Source organism: Portunus trituberculatus, chromosome 15 (genome assembly GCF_017591435.1).
Source record: "Portunus trituberculatus isolate SZX2019 chromosome 15, ASM1759143v1, whole genome shotgun sequence".
In the NCBI taxonomy this organism is placed as follows: Eukaryota; Metazoa; Arthropoda; class Malacostraca; order Decapoda; family Portunidae; genus Portunus; species Portunus trituberculatus.
In genome coordinates, this window is record NC_059269.1 from 1,600,405 (window position 1) to 1,627,963 (window position 27,559).

General features: G+C 38.9%; 1 protein-coding gene across 4 annotated transcripts in view; it reads right to left on the reverse strand.

Annotated features, from left to right (window-relative positions):
* The window catches only part of LOC123504010 (WD and tetratricopeptide repeats protein 1-like), a 436,213-nt gene that overhangs the window by 400,968 nt on the left and 7,686 nt on the right, over positions 1 to 27,559 (reverse strand). For 3 of the 4 annotated variants that reach the window (XM_045254212.1, XM_045254209.1, XM_045254211.1), the window contains exon 2: positions 13,543 to 13,728. In XM_045254212.1, coding sequence (XP_045110147.1) covers positions 13,543 to 13,704 — 162 coding nt within the window. In that variant the 5' untranslated portion in view covers positions 13,705 to 13,728. Of the gene's footprint in view, positions 1 to 13,542; positions 13,732 to 27,559 lie in introns of all 4 variants that reach the window. The other variant, XM_045254210.1, reaches the window with a different exon arrangement.

A 27,559-nucleotide genomic window follows, 5' to 3' on the forward strand; every position in this document is an offset into this window, starting at 1 on the left:
CTTTATTCCACTTATCAATGCTATGATGCGGGAAACTGTATTTTCTCACGTCATTTAGACAGATGTCTTTTATTAGCTTTTTTCCATGTCCTCAGAGATGATTACTTGTGGTCACCTTTATCAACTCTCTGTCCAGTATGTCAATCTTGTTCACCAATTTATACATAGTTATCATGTCTCCTCTTGTTCTTCTCTCTTCTAATGTGGTCAGCCCCAGCTTCCTCAGTCTTTCCTCATAGTCTAACTCCCTGAGTCCTGGTACCATCCTTGTTGCCAGCCTCTGTACCCTTTCCACCTTCTTCACATTTTTCTTCATATGCAGTGATCAGACACATGCTGCATATTCTAACTGGGGTCTTATCAAGGTACATAATATCTTCTTCATCATTCCTTCATCTAGGTAGTGGAATGCAAGGCCAATATTTTGAAGCATGTTATATGTTTTCCAAAAAATCTTGTTAATGTGTTTCTCCAGTGACAAGGTGTTTTGCACGGTTACTCCTAAGTCTTTCTCCTCATTGGTCTCTTTAATTTTCTCATCACCCAGCCTGTAATCCCTGTTTGGTCTGTATCTACTTCTTCCCATTTTCATAACATGGGTCTTGTCTATATTAAATTCCATCTGCCACTCCTTACTCCACTCATATATTTTATCAAGATCTTCCTGTAACTTGTTACAATCTTCCACATTCTTTACTCTCCTCATAATTTTAGTATCGTCGCAAACATGTTCATGTAACTGTCAATTCCTACTGGCATATCATTAACATAAATAAAAACATGATGGGACCCAGCACTGACCCTTGTGGAACTCCACTGGTTACCTTCTTCCACTCGGACTTCCTTCCTCTCACCACTGTTCTCATTTCTCTTCCCATTAAATAATTTTCCATCCATTTTGCTAGTTTATCATTTACTCCTCCAATCTTCTTTAGTTTCCACATCAGTCTATTGTGTGGTACTTTATCAAAGGCCTTTCTCAAGTCCAGGTAGATAGCATCCACCCATCCCTCTCTATGTTGTAGTATGTCAGTCACTCTTGAATAAAAACATAATAAATTGGATACGCACGATCTTCCTTTTCTGAAACCAAACTGCCTTTCACTCAGAATGTTTTCACTTTCTAGATACTCACTCCACTTAGCTTTAATTACTTCTTCACATACCTTGCACAATATACTAGTCAACGATACTGGTCTATAATTTAGCGGTTCCATTCTACTACCATTCTTATATATAGGCACAATGTCAGCTCTTTTCCACTCTTTCGGGACTAATCCTGTTCGTATGGAGGTTTCCACAATATCAAATACGGGGTTCAACAATTGATCCTTACATTCATTTAGCAACCTCCCAGATATGCCATCAGGCCCCATTGATTTATTAATATCCAGATTGCTTATAATTATCCTTACATCTTCCTTAGTAACCATGATGTCCTGCATTTGGTTTATTTTCGTAGGCCTTCCTCCCATAAAATGCTCCTCCTTTGTAAACACTTTGCAAAAGTTGTCGTTCAAAATTTCAGCTATATCTCCAGCATCCTCATATACTTCTTCCCATTTTTACCTTTTCTATTGCCTCCCTTATATTTAGTTTTCCATTTATGAATTTGTAAAACATTTTGGGTCACTATCACAGTTTTCCACCACCCTCTGTTCATATTTCTTCTGTGCTGTTCTCCTTACTTCAACATATCTATTCCTTGCTGTTTTGTAAACTTCTCTTGATAATACATCACTGTTTTCTTAAGTTTCTTCCATGCCTTTTCTTTGTTCTTTTTGCTTCTTCACAATTTCTATTAAACCACTGTTTATTATTTAAAGTCCTCTTTCTGTGATATGGCACAAACTTTTTCACAGCAGAAATATACAAATCCTCCTCTCCTGGAGTATTCCACCACCCGGTGGAATACTCCAGGAGAGGTACTTACGGGGATGTAGGCAGTGCTGCAGACTGAGTGATTCCCGTGTCCTCTCTTCCCGGTTCCCTTTGTGATCTCATTTATACAATTGAGCAGCTGCAGCCTGCCCTCTAAAGACAACTTCTACTACTTCCTACACTACACTACAACACCTTACACTTTTACACTCTCTTCAAATCAAAATTTAATAATGGCTTCACCACGCCCTGCCTCGGAGTCCCCTCTGGGAGGGGACCATAAATGTCCCCAGGTCGGACTGCCCTCTGCTGTCGACCTTGGGTGTCTTGACACTTCATCTAATACTTTCACTATCAATTTCTGCAACATTCGTGGCCTTCGTTCTAATTTTCAATCTGTGGAACACCACCTCTCCTCTACTAAACCTCATCTTCTCTTCCTAACTGAAACACAGTTGTCTGTGACTACTGACAGCAGCCCCTTTTCTGTTCCCTCCTACTTGCTCTATCCTCATTTTCAATCCAAAGCTGGATGTTGCGCATACGTGCGTAACGACACCACTTGCTCTCGTGCCCACAATCTTGAATCTTCAGAATTTTCTACCATCTGGCTAAGACTTCAATGTCACTCTCTAACTAAATTCATCTGTGCTGTATACCTCTCACCTAATTCCTCTGACTATGTAAAATTCTTTGACTATTTGACTTCCAAGGTGGAGCACATCTTATCTCACTTTCCTTTTGCTGAGATCTCCATTTTAGGGATTTCAATGTTCACCACCAGCTTTGGCTTTCATCTTCTTTCACTGACCAACCTGGTGAACAAACCTTCAACTTTGCTATCCTTCATGACCTAGAGCAGCTAGTGCAGTTCCCTACCCGTATTCCTGACCGCCTTGGAGACACGCCCAACATTCTTGATCTTTTCCTAACCTCCAACCCTTCTGCTTACTCTGTTAAACTTTCCTCTCCGTTGGGCTCCTCCGACCACAATCTAATTTCCGTTACCTGTTCTATCACTCCAGTGCAGCCTCAGGACCCGCCTAAGCGGAGGTGCTTCTGGCATTTTAACTCTGCTAAGTGGGAGGAACTAAGGCAGTACTATTCTGATTTCCTTGGGATGATTATTGTTTTCATGTCAGAGATCCTTCTCTTTGTGCCGAGCGCATAACAGAGGTGATTATCTCTGGCATGGAGCTATACATTCCTCATACTTTCTCTAACCCTAAAGCTAAAAAGCCTTGGTTTAACTCTGCTTGTTCTCGTGCTGTCAATGATAGAGAGGCGGCTCACAAACGGTTCCGTAGCCATCCAACTGCTGAAACTCATGCCCTATATATTTCTGCCCGTAATCATGCCAAATCTATTCTCCAACTTACTAAAAACTCTTTCATCAATAGAAAATGTCAAAGTCTTTCCAATTCTAACTCCTCTCGAGATTTCTGGCATCTAGCCAATAATATCTCTAACAACTTTACTTCTTCGTCTTTCCTCCTTTACTTCATCCAGATGGCTCTACAGCTGTCTCTTCTTTTTCTAAAGCTGAACTCTTCGCTCAAACCTTTGCTACCAACTCAACTTTGGATGATTCTGGGCATATTCCTCCTACTCCTCCACCCTCTGACTACTTCATCCCTAAAATTAAAATTCTTTATAAAGACGTTTTCCTGGCCCTCTCTGGCCTTGATTCTCGGAAGGCTTACGGTCCGGATGGAGTCCCTCCTGTTGTTCTCAAAACTGTGCTTCCGAACTCGCTCACTGCCTGGTCAAACTCTTTCATCTGTGTCTCTACTTCTATTTATCCTTCTTGCTGGAAGTTTGCTCACATTCAACCTGTCCCTAAAAAGGTGACCACTCCAATCCTTCTAACTACCGCCCTATAGCTTTGATTTCCTGCCTTTCTAAAGCCTTTGAGTCTATCCTTAATAGGAAGATAATGAGGCATCTATCAGCTCACAACCTTCTCTCTGATTGCCAGTATGGTTTCCGTAAAGGCAGATCTACTGGTGATCTTCTTACTTTCCTAACTGAATCTTGGTCATCCTCTTTAGGGACTTCGGTGAAACCTTTGCTGTCGGCCTTGACATATCGAAAGCCTTCGATAGAGTCTGGCACAAATCTTTAATTTCTAAACTACCCTCCTACGGATTCTATCCTTCTCTCTGTACCTTCATCTCCAGTTTCCTTTCCGATCGTTCTATTGCTGCTGTAGTAGACGGTCACTGTTCTTCCCTAAAACTATCAACAGTGGTGTTCCACAGGGTTCTGTCCTATCACCCACTCTCTTTCTATTATTCATCAATGATCTCCTAAATCTGACTCAATGCCCTATCCACTCCTATGCTGATGATACCACCTGCATTATTCAACAGCGTTCAACAGACGCCCAACCCAACAACAATTAAATGACTCAAGGCGAGATGCTATAGGACGCCTAACTTCTGATCTTTCACTTGTTTCTGATTGGGGCAGAGAAAACCTGGTTTTGTTCAATGCCTCAAAACTCAATTTCTACAACTATCTACTCGACATAACCTTCCAGACAACTATCCTCTCTTCTTCAATAACACTCAACTTCCCTCTCCTCTACATTAAACACACTCGGTCTATCCTTCACTAAAAATCTAAACTGGAAATTTCACATCTCTACTCTTGCTAAATCAGCTTCCAAGAAGTTAGGTGTCCTATGGCGTCTTCGTCCATTTTTCTCTCCTCCCAGCTGCTTGCTCTGTACAGGGCCTTATCCGCCCGTGTATGGAGTATGGCTCTCATGTCTGGGGATCCACACACAGCTTTACTAAACAAGGTGGAATCTAAAGCTTTTCGTCTTATCAACTCTTCTCCTCTAACTGACTGTCTTGATTCTTTAAGTCACCGCCGCAATGTTGCATCTTTATCTGTCTTCTACCGCTGTTTTCATGCTGTCTGCTCTTCTGAACTTGCTAACTGCATGCCTTCCCCTCCTGCGGCCTCGCTGCACAAGACTCTCTACTTCTTCTCATCCCTATTCTGTCCATCTTCCTAATGCAAGAGTTAACCAGTATCTTCACTCCTTCATTCCCTACACTGGTAAACTCTGGAACTCTCTACCTGTGTCTGTATTTCCACCTGCCTATGACTTAAACTCTTTCAAAAGAGGAGTGTCAAGACACCTCTTACGTTAACTGGACCCTCCTTTTAGATTTTTTTTTTCTCTTTCTCCTACTTTCCTCTTAACAGGGCCTGGCAACGGATTTTTTTTTTTCCAACACTTTGTTTTCCCTTGGCCAGTGCCCTTGTAATGTAAAAAAAAAAAAAAAAATACCAGTTGCCGGTGCACATCCCTAGTCTTACCGCAGTGTTGAGAAAACACCATTTTTCTGTGTTATGTCGGTAGTTTTTTATTTAGAAACTTACGATGGTACCAAAGAGGCATAATAGTGATGAAAATAAGGAATCTGGTGAGAGTGCAAGTGTTAGTGAGCCACAGCACTCCACTAGTGGATTCACAGGAATCATGCCCGGAGAAAAATTACCAAGAATTTTCATGGAAGGTGACTGGTCCTCCCGCGACCTCCCTCCTACTCCCCACCCTTCTCCCCTTCTCTACTAAGTTGTCCATCACCAGGCTTCACTTATGCTATGTACAAATCAAAATTGTAAAAAAAGAAAAAAAAATGCAATTTTTATAAACTTGAGGTTTGGTACGATTAGGACGAATTACCTGATTTATGGGTATCAATAATCAAACTATTTAATACTTGAACAGCCATTTGGAACGAATTAAGTTTGAGTATTGAATCTCCTTTGTATTGACCATGAAATAGTTCTTCACATATTTCCCCAGTCTATCCAATCTACCTTGGCTCCTAATCGTCCACAATGAGGTACTACATTTAGGACAGACCTTCTCCTGGTACTTTTGCCTACTCTATCTGCATGAATCATTATTTTATTGCTGGTATTATTAACATTACCATCACTTTCAAAATTAATTATTGTACAAATGAAAGCAATCTAACCTGTGAGGCTGTGATGCATGTTTATCAATATCAGATTTTTTTTTTTTTTTTATGAAGGGAAGAGAGCTAACCAAGGGAGAAAAAAAAAAAAGTCCCGACACTTGAGTGCTGGCTCTCTACAAAGAGAAAGACGTCAGCCAAAATTGTGGAGCAAATGCCTCAATACCTCCCTCTTAAAAGAAGATAAGTAGTAAGAAGTCAGAAATACAGATGCAAGGAGGGAGTTCCAGAGTTTACCAGTGAAAGGGATGAATGATTGAAAGTACTGGTTAACTCTTGCATTAGAGAGTTGGACAGAATAGGAATGAGAGAAGGCGGCGGCCTTGTGCAGCGAGGCCGCAGGAGGAGGGAAGGCATGCAGGTAGCAAGATCAGTAGAACAGTTAGCATGGAAATAGCAATAAAAGATAGAAAGAGATGCAACATTTCGGCGGTGAGAAAGAGGCTGAAGACCATTAGTCAGACGAGGGGAGTTGATGAGACGAAAAGCTTTTCATTCCACCCTATCTAATAAAACTGTGTGACTGGAATACCCCCCAAACATGTGAAGAGTACTCCATACAGGGGCAGATAAGGCCCTTATGTAGAATAAGCAGTTGGAGGGGATGAGAAAAACTGGCGGAGAACGCCTAACTTCATAGAAGCTGTTTTAGCAAGAGATGAGATGTGAAGTTTCCAGTTAAGATTTTGAGTAAAGGACAGACCGAGGATATTCAGTGTGGAAGAGGGAGACAGTTGAGTGTCATTGGAGAAGAGGGGATAGTTGTCTGGAGGGTTGTGTTGAGTTGATAGATAGAGGAATTGAGTTTCTGAGGCATTGAAAACTACTAGATTTTCTCTGCCCCAATGGGAAATCTTAGAAAGATTGGAAGTCAGGCATTCTGTGGCGTCCCTGCATGATCTGTTGACTTACTGAAGGGTTGGTCGTCGCAGAAAGGACATGGAAAGATGTAGGGTGGTATCATCAGTGTAGGAGTCGATAGGGCAAGAAGTTTGGTTAAGAAGGTCATTAATGAATAATAGAAAGAGAGTGGGTGACAGGACAGAACCCTGAGGAACACCACTATTAATAGATCGACACCTTGACTGATGCCATCTGGCGGTGAGGAGTAAGAGAAAGTTCATGATCATAACAAAACACAGCAACACCCTCCCCATTATGGCAGGAGGAAAAAGACTGAGCTACACAAACACCTACAAACTACAAATAGTAATTATGCCAAGGAGCATGGCAATAGAGCAGTAGCAAGGGCTTTTGGGCCACCACCTTTGGAAAAAAAAAAAAAATTACAAGTGTCTGGCAAAAGCAAGAACACCAACCAAGGAGCACAAGGAAAGGTAAATGTTTTCTACTTGTGTAATGTGTTGCTAGATTGCTTTCAACAATATATGTCTACATACACTACAGACTTTTTTCCTGAATTTGACTTGCTGAAATGGATGTATGTCTTATATATCCGTGCATTCCATATGCTGTCAAATACGCTATATAAAATGCTTTAAATGCATGTTGTTATTATAGTTCTTGATTAAGTATTTTTATACTGCATTATTCCTTTTTTTTTTTTTTTTTTTTCATTTATACCATGTGGGCTTTTCACGGGAATTTATGAGCTAAAGGGGATACTTTTTGGGGTACCTCCTATCTGAAAGCCCACCTGCTAGGAAACCGTTGCCCAGAGTGAGGAAGCCCAACCTACACTCCGACCGTGGACAGGATTTGAACCCGTGCGCTTGAGGACCCCTCGGACCCCAAAGCACGTTTATATGGTATAAAAACTGGGCAAAAAGTGATAAAAGAAATGACAGCTTGGAGGTTCTAGTGTCAATCTGAATTATTACCATAGGTTCTTCATTTCCACTACCATGTTTTCAGCTATCATGCAGTGATAGATACACCAATTACCCATGATAGCAGAGGGTTGAGTAGTGTATCTGAAACATTGTTGGTGCCAGCACTGAACCATGTGGTACACCACATGATAGGGTGTCTCTTATCACTGTCCTCATTCCTCTTCCTGTTAAGTAATCCCTCATCCAGTTTAAGATACTTCCCTGTACTCATCCTATGTGTTCTATTTTCCGTAAGAGTCTTCTATGTGGTACTCTGTCAAAAACCTTTTAAATATCTAAATACACTGCATTGACCTATTTATCTCTCCAAAAACCTTTTAAATATCTAAATACACTGCATTGACCTATTTATCTCTCCCCTGTACCTCATCTATTACTCTTGCATAGAAACTTTGTAAATTTGTTATACACAATCTTCCTTTCCTAATTCAAAATTGGGAGTTATCTATGATTCCATTTTCCTCCAGATAATCCATCCATTTTACTTGATCACAATTTCACAGATTTTTCCCACAACACTAGTCAGTGACACTGTTCTATGATTTAGAGGCTTGGTCTTTTTCCCTCCTTTGTATATAGGGACTATATTTGGATGACCAGACACCTTGCTACTGGTCATTTCACTCCCAGACACTTTGCTACCAACAATCTCGTTTCCTGACAATTCACTAGTACGTATGTCCTTTTGCTACCATATTGTAGTCAGATAGGAAACATGGAAATGGGTACAAGCTAGAAAAAAATTACATTAAGGAGAGACCTAGGTAGAAATTGGTTCACTAACAGAATGGTTAATGAATGGAATAGGCTGGGTAGACACATAGTAACTCAACAGAGAAAAAAAAGGTGATTCAATGAACCTTAGTCAGTCTGCTACCAACACTTGTCATCTGACTACTGCTGCTACATTTGTGGAAATATTTTTTCTCCTTTGCTATCACCCATATATAATTTAATTACTTCAACCAGAAATGGAATGAAGGATGACCTAAATTATATTCATGATGAACATAAAGCAAATAAGGATGGTTCAAATCAGTAAAGGATGTGCCAAAATAGATTGTGTAAAGCCTGTTACACACCTATGTTGCTGATATTGAAAACAAAATTGTCAAAACAACAATTTTCCACAAGAGCTTATTTCATATTTCAAAACCTATTATATTTTGAAAGTAAGAGTTCAAGGCCAATGTATGCATAGAGCTGAGTCAGTTTTCCCTATTCAGCTATGGTATATTCATTAACATACTGAAAATGGTATGCCACGCATGAATAACTACACATCTTTCCTTCAAAAAAAAGTCTCAGGAAATCAGCCTGAGTCCTATGAGGCCAAGGTTCATGATTAAGGCAATGATTGGTGGTAATCTATGGCAACAGAGGCTTCAAAATCAAACCCCAGACAACTTAGCACATGTCAAAAAGTGATGACTGACACTACACCACAAAAATCTTTCTTTCAAAGTAACAATATATAATAAGTCAAACTTACTGGTAATTCACTTAGAATGACACCAGTCAGAAAGAATTTGCCTGAATGACCATACACCACACATTGCATGAACCAACCCAAGAGATACAACTGCTGATCATTGATCTTGATCTTAACATAGGCAAACTTCACTGCTTTCTTTACAGTGTAATACTATTACTCCTTGAAGTAAGACACACTTCCATATAATCAAAATTGCATTATCTTTTAACATTCTTATCTTGTATACAAGTAAAAAAAAATTGTTAAAAAAAGAAAAATGATGATTCTTAGCCCTGTAGCCTCAGACTCTCAATCACTGGCAATGCCATATGCCAGGTACATGTTTATATCTCACAACAGGATTGGTATGTGGGTTATTGGCAAACATCAAAGTTTTTAAATGCATAATATTAGGATCTAATAATGATCTAAATGCATGTGAGAGTCTTCAAATAATGGGTGAAATCCTTCACTTCATATTCAGAGCTTATATCTCCTCATTTATTATTTATTTATTTATTTATTTTTATTTATTTATATATATATTTTTTTCATTTCAATGTCTGTCAAAACTGGGCGCATCTTATGAGCCATCAAATGTATTATGTTAAAGGATTTCAAACTATACTAAAAAACTTCAGTGACCAATGTATATCCTAACATTTGGTCCTTTATAACTGGTCTGAAAAATGAACAGGATCTCAATACAACAAGAATTGCCCATTTCAACCATGGAGACAGCAAAACCTTGAACACAATATACAATGTGTAAAAAGACTACTAAAAGAGTATGACCCTACAAATAAATTCCAATATCTTTGTGGAATTGCTCTTAGCTTAAAACACTTTTAACTTCAACATTTCTCATTTATAAATGTGTTTCACTATCCACTAACAGTACAGTACAGCAGGAGAAGATAGTAGACACCTATTGAAACTATAATTTCCTCCCAGCGGTGTTTAATAGCACTAGTTCGAGGGGTGCTGTGAACTTTCCATTGAAGCTAGCTGAGATCTCGTTGAACATTTCCCTTTGTGTTTCAATACTCAAGGGGGCAGTCACAGCCTGCCCTCTAAAGACAACTCTCCTTCTTCTCATAAAACTACATGCACTTACCACACACACACCCTTCACTTAAAATTCAAAATTTAAAATGGCAACTCCAAATCCAGCCTTGGAGTCCCCTTCTGGGGAGGGGACCAGAAATTTCCCCAAGTCAGACTGCTTTCTCCTTGGCACCCCAAATTGTCTTGACACCTCCCTGAACTTTTTCTTCATTAACTTCTGCAACATTCACAGTCTTAGATCTAATTTTCAATCTGTGGAACACCACCTCTCCTCTACTACACCTCATCTTCTTTTCCTCACCGAAACACAGCTGTTTGAGGCAAATGACAGTAGCCCCTTCTCTGTTCACTCCTACTTTCTCTATCCTCATTTTTGCTCCATAGCTGGATGTTGCATCTATGTGCGCAATGACTTTAATTTGCTCTCGTGCCCACGCTCTTGAATCTTCTGAGTTTTCCATCATCTGGCTTAGATTCAACAGTCACTCTCTAACTAAATTTATCTGTGCTGTCTATCTCTCCCCTAAATCCTCTAATTGTAGTAAATTCTTTGACAATCTAATTTCCAAAGTGGAACACATTCTATCCCTCTATCCTTTCGTGGATATCTCCATCCTTGGAGATTTCAATTTTTACCACCAGCTTTGGATTTCCTCTCCCTTCACTAACCATCCTGGTGAACTAGCCTTCAACTTTGCTATCCTCCATGACCTACAGCAATTGGTGCAACACCCTACTTGCATTCCTGACCATCTTGGAGATACACCCAACATTCTTGATCTTTTCCTTACCTCTAATCCTTCTGCTTATGCTGCTACCCTATCTTCTCCGTTGGGCTTCTCCAATCACAATCTCATTTCCGTATCTTGCCCTATTTCTCCAATTCCTCCTCAGGATCCCCCAAAGCAAAGGTGCCTCTGGTGTTTTGCCTCTGCCAGTTAGGGGGACCTGAGGAGGTATTATGCTGATTTTCCCTGGAATGATTACTGTTACTCTGTCAAGAGAACCATCTCTGTGTGCTAAACACTTGTTACAACAAAAGTGAAAGTGTCTGGCATGGAGGTGTATATTTCTCATTCTTTTTCTCTACCTAAAATTTCTAAACATTGGTTTAACACAGCTGGTTCTTGTGCTATAGATGATAGAAAGGTTGCCCACAAAAGGTACTTGAGTCGTCCATCTCCTGAATCTCTTACACTTTATATTCTTTAGTCCAAAATCATGCCAAGTCTGTTCTTCAACTTGCCAAACACTCCTTCATAAAAAGAAAATGTCAAAATCTTTAAAACTCCAACTCCCCTCATGACTTCTGGCATCAAGCCAAAAACATCTGCAATAACTTTACTTCTTCATCTTTCTCCTTGATTTCATCCTGATGGCACTATTGCACTGCCATCTCTTTTGCCTCTAAAGCTGAACTCTTCTCTCAAACCTTTGCTAACAACCCCACCTGCAATGACTCTGGGCTTGTCCCTCTCTCCTCATCCCTATGACTATTTCATGCCATCAATTGAAGTTCTTCATAATGATGTTTTCCATGCCCATGCTGGCCTAATCCCTCAGAAGGCTTATGGACCTGATGGGGTCCCTCTTATTGTTCTCAAAAACTGAGCTTCCATCTTTGCACCTTGCCTGGCCAAACTCTTTCAACTATATCTATCAACTTCTACCTCTTCTTGCTTGAAGTTTGCCTACATTCAGCCTATTCTTAAAAAGGGTAACCATTCTAATCCCTCAAACTACTGTCCTCTGACTTTAATCTCTTGTTTGTCTAAAGTTTTTAATCTATCCTGAATAGGAAGATTCTTAAAAATCTGTCGCTTCACAATCTTCTATCTGATCACCAGTATGGCTTCTGTCAAGGTCGCTCTACTGGTGATCTGACTTTCCTTACCGAGTCTTGGTCATCCTCTTTTAAAGATTTTGGTGAAACTTTTGCTGTAGTGTCAGATATATCAAAAGCTTTTGATAGAGTCTGGCACAAAGCTTTGATTTCAAAACTGCCCTCCTATGGTTTCTATCCTTCTCTCTGCAACTTTATCTTAAGTTTCCTTTCTGACCATTCTATTGCAGCTGTGGTAGATGGCCACTGTTCTTCTCCTAAATCTATTAATAGTGGTGTTCTTCAGAGTTCTGTCCTATCATCCACTCTCTTTCTAATATTCATTAATGACCTTCTTAACCAAACTTCTTGCCCTATCCACTCCCACACTGATGATACCACACTACATCTTTCCACATCCTTTCAGAGATGACCAACCCTTCAGGAAGTCAACAGATCATGCAGGGACACCACAGAATGCCTGACTTCTGATATCTCTAAGATTTCTGATTGCAGCAGAGAAAACTTAATAGTTTACAATGCCTCAAAAACTCAATTCCTCCATCTATCAACTCGACACAACATTCCAGACAACTATCCCCTCTTCTCCAATGACACTCAATTGTCTCCCTCTTCCACACTAAATATCCTTGGTCTGTCCTTTACTCATATTAACTGGAAACTTCACATCTCATCTCTTGCTAAAACAGCTTCTATGAAGTTAGGCATTCTGCAGTGTCTCCGCCAGTTTTTCTTGTCCCTCCAACTGCTAACTCTGTACAAGGTTCCACTCATACAGCTTTATTAGATAGGGTGGAATGAAAAGCTTTTCATCTCATCAACTCCCCTCCTCTGACTGACTGTCTTCCGCCTCTCTTTCTATCTTTTATTACTATTTTCATGCTAACTGTTCTACTGATCTTGCTAACTGCATGCCTCCCCTTCTGCAGCCTCACTGCATAAGGCTTTCTTCTTCCTCTCATCCCTATTTTGTCCAACCCTCTAATACAAGAGTTAACCAGTATTCTCAGTCATCCATACCTTTCACTGGTAAACTCTGGAACTCTCTACTTGCTTCTGTATTTCCATTTTCCTACGACTTAGCTTCTTTCAAGAGAGAGGTGTCAAGACATTTCTCCCAGGCTTTTGACTGATTCTTTATAATCTTTTTGGAGACTGCAATTCCAGTGGGCTCTTTTTTTCCAATATCGCTTTTTTGCCCTTAGCAGCTCTCCCTCTTACATAAAAACATAAAATTACTTTTTGTAACGTAAGTAAAGATTTTTTTGTAAGGTATGTATTGGTAAATAAAAAATGAAACCAGCAGTTTATGTAACCATGAGCCTTGGCCTAACAGCAAGGAAATAATAATCTCACTAAATAAATAAATCAATGAATGGACTGACACTATCTTTAACAGTATTTTTTAATTTGTTCCCTTACCTCTATTTCACGACTTCTTTGCAACTGTAAGAACCCTTGTCTCTTTGATGGCTTTCTGAAGAGTGGATGATATGTGGAGGAGCCCATACTTGCTGAGCTGCTGTGATCCTTAGCACTGGTGGCAGTTGGTTCTAGAGCAGACACCTCCATGTTATACTGCATCAACTCCTTGTCACCACCATCTTTCTGCTCAAAAAAAAAGGTAAATAAATTGATAAAAAATAAGTAAATGGAAAAATGAATACATACAGTTATACCTCAGCATAAATTGTTTTGAGTCAAGTCATTTTCAAAGATATGTTGATTTTCTTCAAACATTATATAGAGAAATAAAACTTGCCTCAGGTTGTCTTACTCAAGTTAACAGCAGCCTTTAAGAGCAAAACATTTTCCTCTTTTTATGGATTATTGTTTTATAGTGTAGAGTTGTTGCAGAGAGAGAGAGAGAGAGAGAGAGAGAGAGAGAGAGAGAGAGAGAGAGAGAGAGAGAGAGAGAGAGAGAGAGAGAGAGAGAGAGAGAGTATTTACCTACTTGTAGTTTTACACGGCCTGGGCTTTACGCTTGTGTGGCCCCGTCTCCATATCTACACTTATCCAATATTTTCTTTAAAACTACGTACACTCGTTGCTGACACCACTTTTTCACTCAAACTGTTCCAAGTCTCAACACATCTTTGCGGGAAACTATATTTCTTAACATCTCTCAGACATCTTCCCTTCCTCAGTTTTTTACTATGCGATCTTGTGCTTTGAATGTCATAAACTTCTCTCAGGATCAGTTTCTCATTATCCACTTGATCCAATCCGTTGATCAATTTATAAACTTGTATCAGATCTCCTCTCTCCCTTCTTTGTTCCAGGGTTGGTAGATCCATAGCCTTTAGCCTCTCCTCATATGTCATCCCTTCAAATTCTGAAACCATTCTTGTAGCCGTTTTTTGTAGTCTCCAACTTTCTTATGTGTTTCTTTTTTATGAGGGGTCCACACTACTCCTGCATATTCCAATCTGGGTCTTATTATAGTACTTATCAATTTCTTCATCATTTCTTTGTCCATGTAGTGAAATGCTACTCCAATATTCCTTAGCAAATTATATGTCTCTCTAAAAATTCTATCAATATGGCTTAGCGGTTGATTGTTTTCTTCCATCATCACTCCTAAGTCCTTTTCCTTTTTTACTTTCTCCAGTTCTACTCCATCTCCCATCTTATAGATTCCCACGGGTCGTCTTTCACTCTTTCCCATTTCCATGACATGGCATTTGTCCACACTGAATTCCATCTCCCACTTTTACTCCATTCCCAGATCTTATTTAGGTCTTCTTGCAATATTTCACAATCATCTTTTTGCTTTATAACTCTGCACAGTTTCGTATCATCTGCATACAGATTTATGTAGCTGTTCACTCCTTCTGGCATGTCGTTAATATAAATGAGGAAAAGTATTGGTGCCAATACTGACCCCTGTGGCACTCCGCTTTCTACTGCTCTCCACTTGGACTTCATATTTTTAACTACCGTCCTTATTTCTCTCCCCCTCAAATAATTTTCTATCCATCTCAATGTGCTTCCTTTTAAGCCACCCTTCTCCTCTAGCTTCCATAGTAATCTTGCATGTGGCACTTTGTCAAACACCTTTTTTAAATCCAAATAAATACAGTCAACCCATCCCTCTCTCTCTTGTACTTTATCAACTATTCTAGAATAGAAACTCAATAAATTAGTTACACACAACTGTCTTTTTCTAAAACCAAATTGGCTATTTGATATTAATTTGTTGTCTTCAAGGAACTCGATCCATTGTTTCTTTATTATTCTTTCACACATCTTGCATATTACACTAGTTAGTGATACCGGTCTGTAATTTAAAGGTTCTTCCTTCCTTCCGCTCTTATATATGAGAACCACCTCAGCTCTTTTCCACTCCACTGGCACTGTTCCATTTTCTATTGAGCATTTTATGATGTTGTATATGGGACTTGCTAGTTCTTCCCTACATTCTTTCAGTATTCTGCCTGAGACTTCATCTGGTCCCATTTCCTTCTCTTCATCCAGTTCCTTCATTAACTCTTGTATTTCAAGCTTGTTTACTTAAATCTCTTTCATATAGACTGTCTCTCTATTACCCTGTGGCCTTTTACTATGTGTGTGTGTGTGTGTGTGTGTGTGTGTGTGTGTGTGTGTGTGTGTGTGTGTGTGTGTGTGTGTGTGTGTGTGTGTGTGTGTGTGTGTATTTACCTAGTTGTAGTTTTACAGGGCCTGGGCTTTGTGCTCGAGGCCCTGTTTCCATATCTACACTTATCCAATCTTACTTTAAAAGTATGCAAACTTGTTGCAGACACTACTTCTTCATTTAAACTGTTCCACGTCTCAATACATCTTTGCGGGAAACTATATTTTTTTTATATCTCTCAGACATCTTCCTTTTCTCAGCTTTTAACTATGTGATCTTGTGCTTTAAATGTCATATTCTTCTCTCAGGATCAGTTTCTCATTATCCACTTGGTCCATTCCATTGATCAATTTATAAACTTCTATCAGATCTCTCTCCCTTCTTTGTTCCAGGGTTGGTAGATCCATAGCCTTTAGTCTCTCCTCATATGTCATCCCTTCAAATTCTGGAACTATTCTTGTAGCCATTTTTTTGTAGTCTCTCCAATTTCCTTATGTGTTTCTTTTTATGAGGGGTCCACACTACTCCTGCATATTCCAATCTGGGTCTTATTATAGTACTTATCAATTTCTTCATCATTTCTTTGTCCATGTAGTGAAATGCTACTCAAATATTCCTAAGCAAATTATATGTTTCTCTAAAAATTCTATCAATATGGCTTACCAGTTGATTGTTTTCTTCCATCGTCACTCCTAAGTCCTTTTCCTTTTTTACTTTCTTCAGTTCAACTCCATCTCCCATCTTATAGATTCCCACATTGAATTCCATTTCCCACTTTTTACTCCATTCCCAGATCTTATTTAGGTCTTCTTGCAGTATTTCACAATCCTCTTTTGGCTTTATAACTCTGCACTGTTTCGTATCATCTGCAAACAGATTTATGTAGCTGTTCACTCTTTCTGGCATGTCGTTAATATAAATGAGGAAAAGTATTGGTGCCAATACTGACCCCTGTGGCACTCCACTTTCTACTGCTCTCCACTTGGATTTCATATCTTTAACTACCGTCCTTATTTCTCTCCCCCTCAAATAATTTCCTATCCATCTCAATGTGCGTCCTTTTAAGCCACCCTTCTCCTCTAACTTCCATAGTAATCTTGCATGTGGCACTTTATCAAACGCCTTTCTTAAATCCAAATAAATACAGTCAACCCATCCCTCTCTCTCTTGTACTCTATCAACTACTCTAGAATAGAAACTCAATAAATTAGTTACACAAGACCATCTTTTTCTAAAACCAAATTGGCTATTTGATATTAATTTGTTGTCTTCAAGGAACTCGATCCATTGTTTCTTTATTATTCTTTCACACATCTTGCATATTACACTAGTTAGTGATACCGGTCTGTAATTTAAAGGTTCTTCCTTCCTTCCGCTCTTATATATGGGAACCACCTCAGCTCTTTTCCATTCTACTGGTACTGTTCCATTTTCTATTGAGCATTTTATGATGTTATATATAGGACTTGCTAGTTCTTCCCTACATTCTTTCAGTATTCTGCCTGAGACTTCATCCGGTCCCATTGCCTTCTCTTCATCCAGTTCCTTCATTAACTCTTTTATTTCAAGCTTGGTTACTTTAATCTCTTTCATATAGACTGTCTTTCTATTACCCTGTGGCCTTTCAAATTTGGATTCCTTAGTAAAGACCTCCTGGAATTAATTATTCAATAGTTCTGCAATACTTTTTGGGTCTTCCACCATTCTGTTCTCTCCTTTTAACCTTTCTATTGTTTCTTTTTGCCTGATTTTTCCATTTATGAATCTGTAGAACAATTTCAGTTGCTCCTTACATTTTTCAACAATGTCCTTTTCATAGTTCCTTTCCTCATCCTTCCTCATCTTAACATATTCATTTCTCGCTGCCTTGAAGTTTTCCTTATTTGTTGGATTTCTATTTTTTCTCCACCTTTTTCATGCTCCATCTCTTTTCTCCTTTGCCCTAGCACACCTTGCATTAAACCAATCTTTCTTTCCTTCTTCTTTAGGTCTATATTTTGGGACATATTCCCTGACTTCTGTTTTGTATATTTCCAAAAATAAGTTATACTTCTCTTGCACTGTCTCTGAGTTTTCCATCTCCTCCCAGTTAACATATTTGAAGTAGTTCTTGAGATTCTCAATATCAGCCTTTCTGTAATTTAATCGGTCTCCTTTGTATGATTCGCCTCTATCTTCCTTTCCCTCTTCTATATCCATTTCTAATATTACATAGTTACTCTTTCCCAATGTGCACATATCTTATATCATCATTCATTTGTATATCACTTATAAAAACTAGGTCCAATCTCGCCGGCTCGTTGTTTCCTCTGAATCTTGTGTTTTCCTTTACTCTTTGGTCCATCATATTATCTATCATTAGGTTCAGGAATCTTTCTCCCCAGGCTTCTTCCCTCATACCACTTTCATAATTTTCCCAGTCCACTTCTTTACAGTTGAAATCTCCTACTAATATAACTCTTCTCCTTTCCTTAATGATTCTCGTTAGACTCCTTATTGTGTCATCCATCATGTCTTTATATTCTTGATTGGTCCATGAATTTGTTTTTGGTGGCACATGTTACAATGATTGTTAACTCTTTTTTATTAAAATGCATCTTAACATACAGTACTTTTACTTTTCCTTCCCCACATTCCACTTGGTTTACCACCATCTCTTTCCTTAACATTATCATGACTCCACCTCCTCCTTTTTTCCCTCTGTCTCTCCTCCATACATTATACCTATTACCCATGTCTATTTTGATTGCCTCATTTAATTTTGTTTCAGCCAGGCATACAATATCCAGTTCTTTTTTCTTTATGTAATCTCTTAATTCTAATTTACTTGATAAAACCCCGTCTATGTTCATACACACCATTTTTAGTCTCTTGCCCTTATCACTTTTAGTTAAATTTGCTCCACTTTTTCCTCTTCCTTCTCTTTTATATACCATTTCCTTATCCTGTCGTGTGTGTGTGATGTTTGTAACAGCGCACATCAATGTCATTGTTAAGTTACGTATCACTAAATGTTCAATTTATTCAATTTATCAGTATCATTGGTCCTTTAGTTACAAACTAATGATATTTTATAATTTTACTTTTTTTTTAAACATGAGCATGTTGAAGTTTTAAACTTTCAAAAAAGATTTGGACTTACTAATTCCTTTATTCAAAATATCAATAACATTATCACTTTTATCAGAAATTTGTGTTAATTGATTTACTAGTTATCAGGTGCTACGAGAAGGAAGAGGTAGTAGGCACCACCTAAAACAATAATTTACTCCAAGCAAGGTCTAAAGGTAGTTCTGTTCTGGACCAGTTCTGGTCTGCCTAGTTCTAGTGTGGATCACTTCAGGGGTGCTGTGAATTTACCAAACTAGCTGTGAACTGGCTGAAAATTTCCTTTTGTGTCTCACAACTCCACGGAGGAATCACAGTCTGCCCTCTAAAAACAACTCTCCCCCTTCACACAAAACTATCGTATTTAATGGCTCATAAGAATCATCTTTTATCCAAAAAAAGTCTCAGGAAATGAGCCTACATCCTATGAGGCCAAGGCTCAGCATTAAGGCAGTGGTTGGTGGTAAGTCTATTGCAACTAAGGCTCTACAATCAAACCCCAGTACTCTTTGCAAATGTAAACAAAGTGATGATTGGTACTTCACCACAAAACGACTCTACCTTTCAAGGTAACAATATATAATAGGTCATAATTATCAGTAATTCACACAGAATGATGACACCAGTCAGGAAGAATTTGCCTAAGTGACCATGCATCATGCATTGTATGTACCAAAACAAATGTAGTCGGTTATGTGCCGCGCCCAGCGACATGGGCAAGCTTCACTGCATTCTTTACAGTGTGATACCATTACTCCTAAAAGGTAAGACATACTTTCATACAATTAAAAACTGCATCTATCTTTTTCATGATGAATAGAGAGAGAGTATTTCCACATTCTTTTGTTTTAGAATGAATATTTCCAATAAAATATGTTTTAGAAAATGAGGTTGGTAAATGTGCTTTCACACATCCTTTGGTTTTGAAAATAAACTAAAATACTATACAGGTAACTCTCGATTTACACGTGTTTGATTTACGCGTTTTTGCTATAACGCAACCGAAAAAATATTATAAATAATTTAATTTATGCGATCGGTTTGCTTATATGCAATTTGCCCCAACCGCATTTTCAAACTGATTGCCAGATGCAATTTCAAACTGCGCGCCAAAGAGTTCCGCAGCTGGCCGATAGGTGGGAGCTCTGGGGCCGGATCCAAGAAGCAAGTTGTTGTCTATGTTGGTACAGTAAACCTCCATAGCAACCTCCTAACCTTACTAATGAAATATCGCAGTACAGGCAACCCCCGTTTAACGAAGGTTCACACAACGAAATTTCGCTACAACGAAGATTTCATTTTACTACCATCTGCTCGTTTAACGAACACCAAACTCGCTTTAACGAAGTTTTACCAAGGTAGTTTTTTCCAAGTTTGAAAATCCCGCTGTATCACGCAAGCCAACAAGGTTTTGAATACACCAGGAGCTGCAAATACTAAGGCCTGCCTCAGGAGAAATTCTGAGACATCTGTAGAATCAAGATCAAGATCAAGATCAAGCCTCTCGTGGACAACACGCACCACATAACGGCGTTAGCAGCAGCTCATTTTCACTCGCTCAACTTACCACCAAACCACCCTGCAATGTGGCCTAGCATTCCTAAGAAGACCAGGAAGTCTCTTGCTCTGGAAGTGAAACTGGATATTATTCACAGACACGAAAGAAGAGAAAACTAAAGCATTGCTGGCCACCATCTTGACTCCATATACGGTCTCTACTATTTTCAAGTCGGCAGACTATTAAGAATGCTGGTGAGACTGTATCTTCCTTGCAAGCTAAAAGAACCACCTGAACTCGTGACTCTACAATAGATAAAATGGAAAGCCTTGTGGAAATGTGGTACTAAGTTTTGTATACGGTACAATGATGCGCTCTTTGTTTACATTCCACAGGTTGCCGGTTAGTGTCTTTCCCGTTTCACTCTCCCTCCCTTCATAAATTTAAGATCATCAACATTATAAAGTTACGTACATACATACATTAGTGTACATTATAATGACTTAAATTGAATTTAACTGCCTAAATGTTAAACTTCATAATTTTTACTCTCATTAAACCTTTCACTGTACTATGATGCACTCTCGCTTTGCTTACTCTCAGTGGAAATTCAAGTCAGGGGTTATAATCAGTTCGCATAACGAAGTTTCGATTAACAAAGTGTTTTTAGGAACATAACCCCTTCGTTAAGTGGGGGTTGCCTGTATTTCATTAGTAATTACTAATGAAATACAGCGGTATTTCATTAGTAATTCACTATCACTCAGTGCCACGGAGTTGAGGTTATCCTCATGGCATGAGCGTATATGAATACAGTAATACAGGCAACCCCCGTTTAACGAAGTGGTTACGTTCTAAAAACACGTTAACAAAACTTCGTTTAACCGATTATAACAAGTTTAACCCCTGACTTGAACTTCCATTGAGAGTAAGCAAAGCAAGAGTGCATCATAGTACAGTGAAAGGTTTAATGAAAGTAAAAATTATGAAGTTAAACATTTAGGTAGTTTAGTTTAAGTCATTATAATGTACACTAATGTATGCATGTACGTAACTTTATAATGTTGATGATCTTAACTTTATAAAGGGAGGGGGAGTGAAACGGGAAATACACTAACCGGCAACCTGTGGAATGTAAACAAAGTGCGCATCATTGTACCACATACAAAACTTATGTACCAAATTTCCACAAGGCTTTCCATTTTATCCATTGTAGAGTCACGAGTTCAGGTAGTTCTTTTAGCTTTCAAGGAAGATGCGGTCTCACCAGCCTTCTTAATAGAGTCTGCTGACTTGAAAATAGTAGACAGTAGATGGAGTCAAGATGGTGGCAAGCAATATTATTAGTTTTCTGGCCTCTCTCTTGTCTGTGAATAATATCCAGCTTCACTTCGAGAGTAAGACACTTCCTGGTCTTCTTAGGAACGTTAGGCCACATTGCAGGGCATTTTGGTGTTAAGTTGAACTAGGGAAGATGAGCTGCTGGTGACACTGTTATGTTTTGACTGGGGAGTGAGTGGTGCGCGTGATCTTGATCTTGATGCTACAGGTGACGCAGAATTTCTTCTGAGTCAGGCCTTTGTATCGGCAGTGCCTGTGTTGTCCACGAGAGGCTTGATCTTGAGCTTTATTCTACAGGTGTCTCAGGATTTCTCCTGAGGCAGGCCTTAGTACCAGCAGCTCCTGATATATTCAAAAGCCTGTCAGCTTGCATGATACGGTGGGGCTTTCAAATTTGGAAAAAATTACCTGGATAAAACTTCGTTAAAGCGAGTTTGGTGTTCGTTAAACGAACCTTCGTTAAACGGGGCTTGTCTGTACTCTGCTTAACGAACAGGATAGGGGGTGTCAAAGCTGTTCGCAGAGTGAAAATTCGTTAAGCGGATGTAATTTTCCCATAGGAAATAATGGAAATAGGGGGATGCATTCTGGGCTGGTCCCCAACATACCACATTGGTTAAAAAAAAAAAAATGATATATACGTTTGGCAGCATATTGAGCCACTGGTTTACCACTACTTTTATGATGTCATATGAGTCATTGGAAGTTAGAGGAGCTACGTACAAATTCCCTCACATTCTCGCATTATGTTCACAAAACAACATTTCTATTAGCTTTTTACAAACCTTGCCCCCAAGAAAGGATTGTTTTGTAATGCATAAAGTGAAATCTTACTTGGAATACCAAAAAATAAAGCAGAGATGAGATCAGCCACAGACGAAGCGGGAGACTCACGGCGACTCAGCCGCTTCTTCTTCTTGTGACCCTTTTAGCCTGCGTGTTGTCTTTCCCCATGATATTTATTTCCACTCCTCTATTGCCTGCTATAATGGATATCATATCTTAGTATTCATATATGCTCATGCCATGAGGATAACCTCGACTCCATGGCACTGAGTGATAGTGAATTATTAATGAAATACCGCGTCTTAGTATTCATATATGCTCATGCCACAAGGATAACCTTGACTCCGTGGCACTGAGTGACAGTGAATTACTAATGAAATACCGCGGTATTTCATTAGTAATTCACTATCACTCAGTGCCACGGAGTCAAGGTTATCCTCGTGGCATGAGCATATATGAATACTAAGATATGATATCCATTACAGCAGGCAAGAGAGGAGTGAAAACATAAACATCATGATGAAAGTAACACGCAAACAAAAGGGTCACAAGAAGAAGAAGAAGCAGCCGAGTGGCCGCGAGTCTCCCGCTTTGTCTGTGGCTCATCTAATCTCTGCTTTATTTTTTGGTATTCCATGTAAGTTCTCACTTTATGCATTACAAAACAATCCTTTCTTGGGGACAAGGTTTGTAAAAAGTTAACAGAAATGCTGTTTTGTGAACATAAATGCATATATAAGACAGTAACACCACCTCCAAAGGTGGTGTTCCCAGCAATCTCAGAGCAACCTGATAGCAACTTTGTTACCATCCCTCCAAGCGTTCATGGATGCCATTTCGCTGCAAGAGGTTGCTCTGACGTTGTTAAAGAATCTTGGATCCAGCTCCAGGAGCGCTAGAGAGAGGCAGGGAGCCAGCCAATTACAACGAAACTACTGCGTTCGGTCCCTCACCCGGCAAATTCAAACCCAGAACATTCGCTAAAACGGATGTGGTTGTACATTATGCGGATTTTTGGTCTATCTTTATATAGTACGTTACACCGGAAATTAGTTAAACAAACGTTCGTTAAGCGGAGTATTACTGTACTAAGATACGATATCCATTATAGCAGGCAATAGAGGAGTGGAAACATAAATATCGTGAGAGACAACACACAAGCTAAAAGGGTCACAAGAAGAAGAAGAAGCGGTCGAGTTGCAGCGAGTCTCCGCCTTGTCTGTGGCCAATCTCATCTCTGCTTTATTTTTTGGTATTCCATGTAAGATTTCACTTTATGCATTACAAAAACAATCCTTTCTTGGGGGCAAGGTTTGTAAAAAGCTAATAGAAATGTTGTTTTGTGAACATAAATGCATACATAAAACATTAACAGAGGTGGTGTTCCCAGCAACCTGAGAGCAACATCGTTATTGTCCCTCCCAGCATTCATGGATGCCACTTTGCGGCAGGAGGTTGCTCTGACGTTGTTAAAGTTTCTTGGATCCACCTCCCGCTCTTCTCGTGCCTCATTTGCAGTCTGCCAGCACAAGTACAGATGGAATCTCTTCAATCTGCCTATAATTCACCAAGATGGCCCCAAAACATTCTTCATCTTCTGCATGTGGGGTTATTTTTGATAAGTGGATTTTTAATAAAGATGGTGACTGACTGTGGTGTGAGTGGTGAAGGCAGTGACATAGTGAGTGTTGTGTTTATGGATTCTTTGTTTTGTTGTTTTCTCTTATTATTTTTTGCTTTCTCTTATAATTTCTTGCTTTTCCCTTTACTTTAAATACACTTCTATAGTTAAAGTAAATTGTATTGACCCGTAAGGTGTTGTTTGCTATTCTGCCAGATTTCCAACTAAAACATTAAGCCTATACTACTCATGGTTCTTTAATCATAATATTATCAAAAAACAGCATTCTAAGAATATTCTGACTATTTAATTAAATAGCAGGTGATACAAATAAGTGTTATATACCACATCAAATGAAGGTATTTCATGAACAGGTATGAAGATGTGGCATGTCAGGACGGGCGACGTTGCCAGTCGACCCGAGGCGGGATTTCCCCTAGGGGAAGGGGGAGGAGTCAGGTCACCACGCAGGTGCAGATCGACTCACTTCTCATTCCATTCTCACTATGGAAGGATACACTGACGCATCCTCGTCTGTGTGTTGTACAGCCAAACCAAGAAGTTTGTCTACAGGATTAATAGATAAAGCTTGCAAGGACCACTTTTACCAATAAATCAAGCGAGAAAGAGGACAGCAGATGCAACTGGTATATCTGAAGACACAGTGAAGAGGATTTGTCCTAACGCAAACAAGATATACACCACAGCATCACAACCTTATCAGCATTTGTTTTTCCCACTCATTATATTACACTGGGTATCTCGAGAGGACATAATAGTAAATATTTAGTAAATTATCAGCCTCATTTTCACTTTTATAACCAGGACCTTAACTATATTTAATTTACCTATGGCATCTTTATGTCTTGTCCATCACTTATGTTTTTTTTAATGAAGTCATGCATTAAAATAAATAAAGAACAGTTATTCTATTTTCCTTGAAGTAATGAGAGATATGGCAGCATTGCACGGATTATAGGCCTAGCCCTACAGGTCAGTACCATTTAGTTTTACTATAGTATTTAGAATGGTAAATAATAAACATGTTAATTTAGCCAAATAAATAGAGTATTTTGTACAAATTTTTTTGGACCACATCCTGCATTCCCCCTGTTATCTATTGTTTCTTAAGAGAATTACATGTTTGTTTTATGCAAATTTTGATATATGCGATGCCTCTTGGCACAGTGAACCACGCGGCTCCCCGGCGATGTCAGACCTCTCTCTAAACCTATCGGAACACAGTGTGAGAGTCCCCTTCCACCATTTTGTTTGTACTACCCTCTGTTCTGCTAACATGGGAATGATTTCTGGCGATTTACCGCCAACATGGCCTCTCCCAACACAACAGGTGGTACTGGTGGGGGTAAGGACAATGGTGGTGGCAGCAAGGATGAGAGTGGGTGAGGGAAATGGGTTGAAAAACGGGAGTCACAGCCTTTATATCATGTCTTATTAGCTTTATTTATTGTTTATTGGTCTGCTTTGTACATGTGTTCTAATATGTGAAGGCAAAAAATTTTATTTCAGCTCAAAAGACGGTATTAAAGGGGTCAAAAGAGGGACTTTGGCAATGATCAAAGACTGATTGAGGCATTTTTTGGGGCAATTATAAGCTTCTATCCACCTTAGCTCCTAATCTTCCACAAAGAGGTACCATATTTGATGGCACATAGGTTGCACCTTTTCCCAGTGTACTTTTACATACCCTAACTACATGTATCATTATTTCATTGTTAGTGGTATTATCATAACCATTATTATCACTTTAAATATAAATTATCTGAAAAATTAAAAACTTAATCTGTGAGGCTGTCATGCATGTTTATAAATATCAGCTGATCGCCACTCTGACTTAATACCATTTAGCGGCGAAGAGTAACATCAAGTACATAATCATAATAAAACACATCCACACCATCACCATTATGGAAACAGGAAAAAAAAGATTGAGCAACACAATCTCTTACAAACAACAAGCGACAGATTATGCCAAGGAACATGGCAACAGAGCAAGCAATAAGGGTTTTTAGGCCACCACCAACATAAATAAATGCTAAGTGTTTGGCAACAGCAAGAAGCAATTTATTCCTGTTGTTATGATGATTATTATGATTGATCTTATTATGTTGTTTTTATGATTCTTGATTAAGTAAGTTTTTTTTATACTGTAATATCTCTTCATTTTTGTACTATTATGTGGTATAAAAAAACTGGGCAAAAAGTGACAAAAAATTATAGCTTCTTCACTTTCACTATCGCAATTTTGGCTATCGTGCAGTGATAAATGCACCAATTAGGCAAGACAGTGGAGGGTTGAGTGTATACATGTTCCACCTAAAGTGTAGAATAAATGGAAGTGGTACAATTGAGAGTGAGTGTAGAATTGGCTATGAGGTTACAGGCACTCATATAAAATGGATTATCTACACCTGGGAAGAGTTAAAAGGATTTTAAAGGAGTTTGCCCCTAATGTGAACTTTGACAGAGCATGGCAGCATATTGATATGAAGTATGACTAGATGGACAGCCCTCAGGCTTTTGTTAATGAATTTATTTGCCAATATTCCATCCTGGAAACTAAATTTGATACTAAAGAGTTGACTAACCAAGATTAATTACTTAAGAGGAAGCTGTTAAGGGAATGCCAACAGAGACTGGTGAGAAATTAAGTAGTTTGCTAGAACAGTCATTACTGTTAAGGAAGTTCATAGATAGGGTGGAAAGCAAACATGCCATCAGGTTGTATCAAGAGCAGACTATTAATGCTGTGAAAGAAACTCTCTAAGATGAAAGTCTAAGGGATTTAAAAGACAAGTTCAGGAGTTAACCTTAAAGTTGCAGCAAGCAAATCAGCCACCTGCTGCCAAGTGTAATTCTTGTACAACAGTAAATCCACAAAACCATAGCATGTCATAGTAAGACCAGATATAGTACATGCTACAACTGTAATAGACAAAATTGTAGGAGAGGTTATCTGCATTGTCTAGTCTGACAGATGAGGCTAAATATGTCTCCCACCATCCAGTTAGCAGTTAATGGTCAAATATTATCGGCTATCTTACACACTAGTAATGAAGTAACAATGATTAAAACACCCACTGTATCTTGCCTAAATCTTTACATTAATCAAAGGTAAACTTTATCAAATGTAGCAGGAGCGACAGGTAGTCTCTAAAGTTTGTTAGGGGTAGTATGGGTAACAATTGCTATGGGTAGCAAGATATATGTGCAGCAATGGGTACCAGTAGTCCCTGACAACTACCCTGATACAGATATGCACAATACTTTATCAAATAAAGCATTATGGAAATGGGATGCTAACAGCCAAACTGTAGTATGGGGAGGTGCCACATATCTAATAAGACCTATACTATCCCGTAAAATTAAGTCAACTAAGAAAATTAAGCCAACTAAAGCTGCAACCACCAGCCATGCTTTGAGAGTTAGGCACAACATAACAATACCACCAAGACAGCAAAGTAACTTA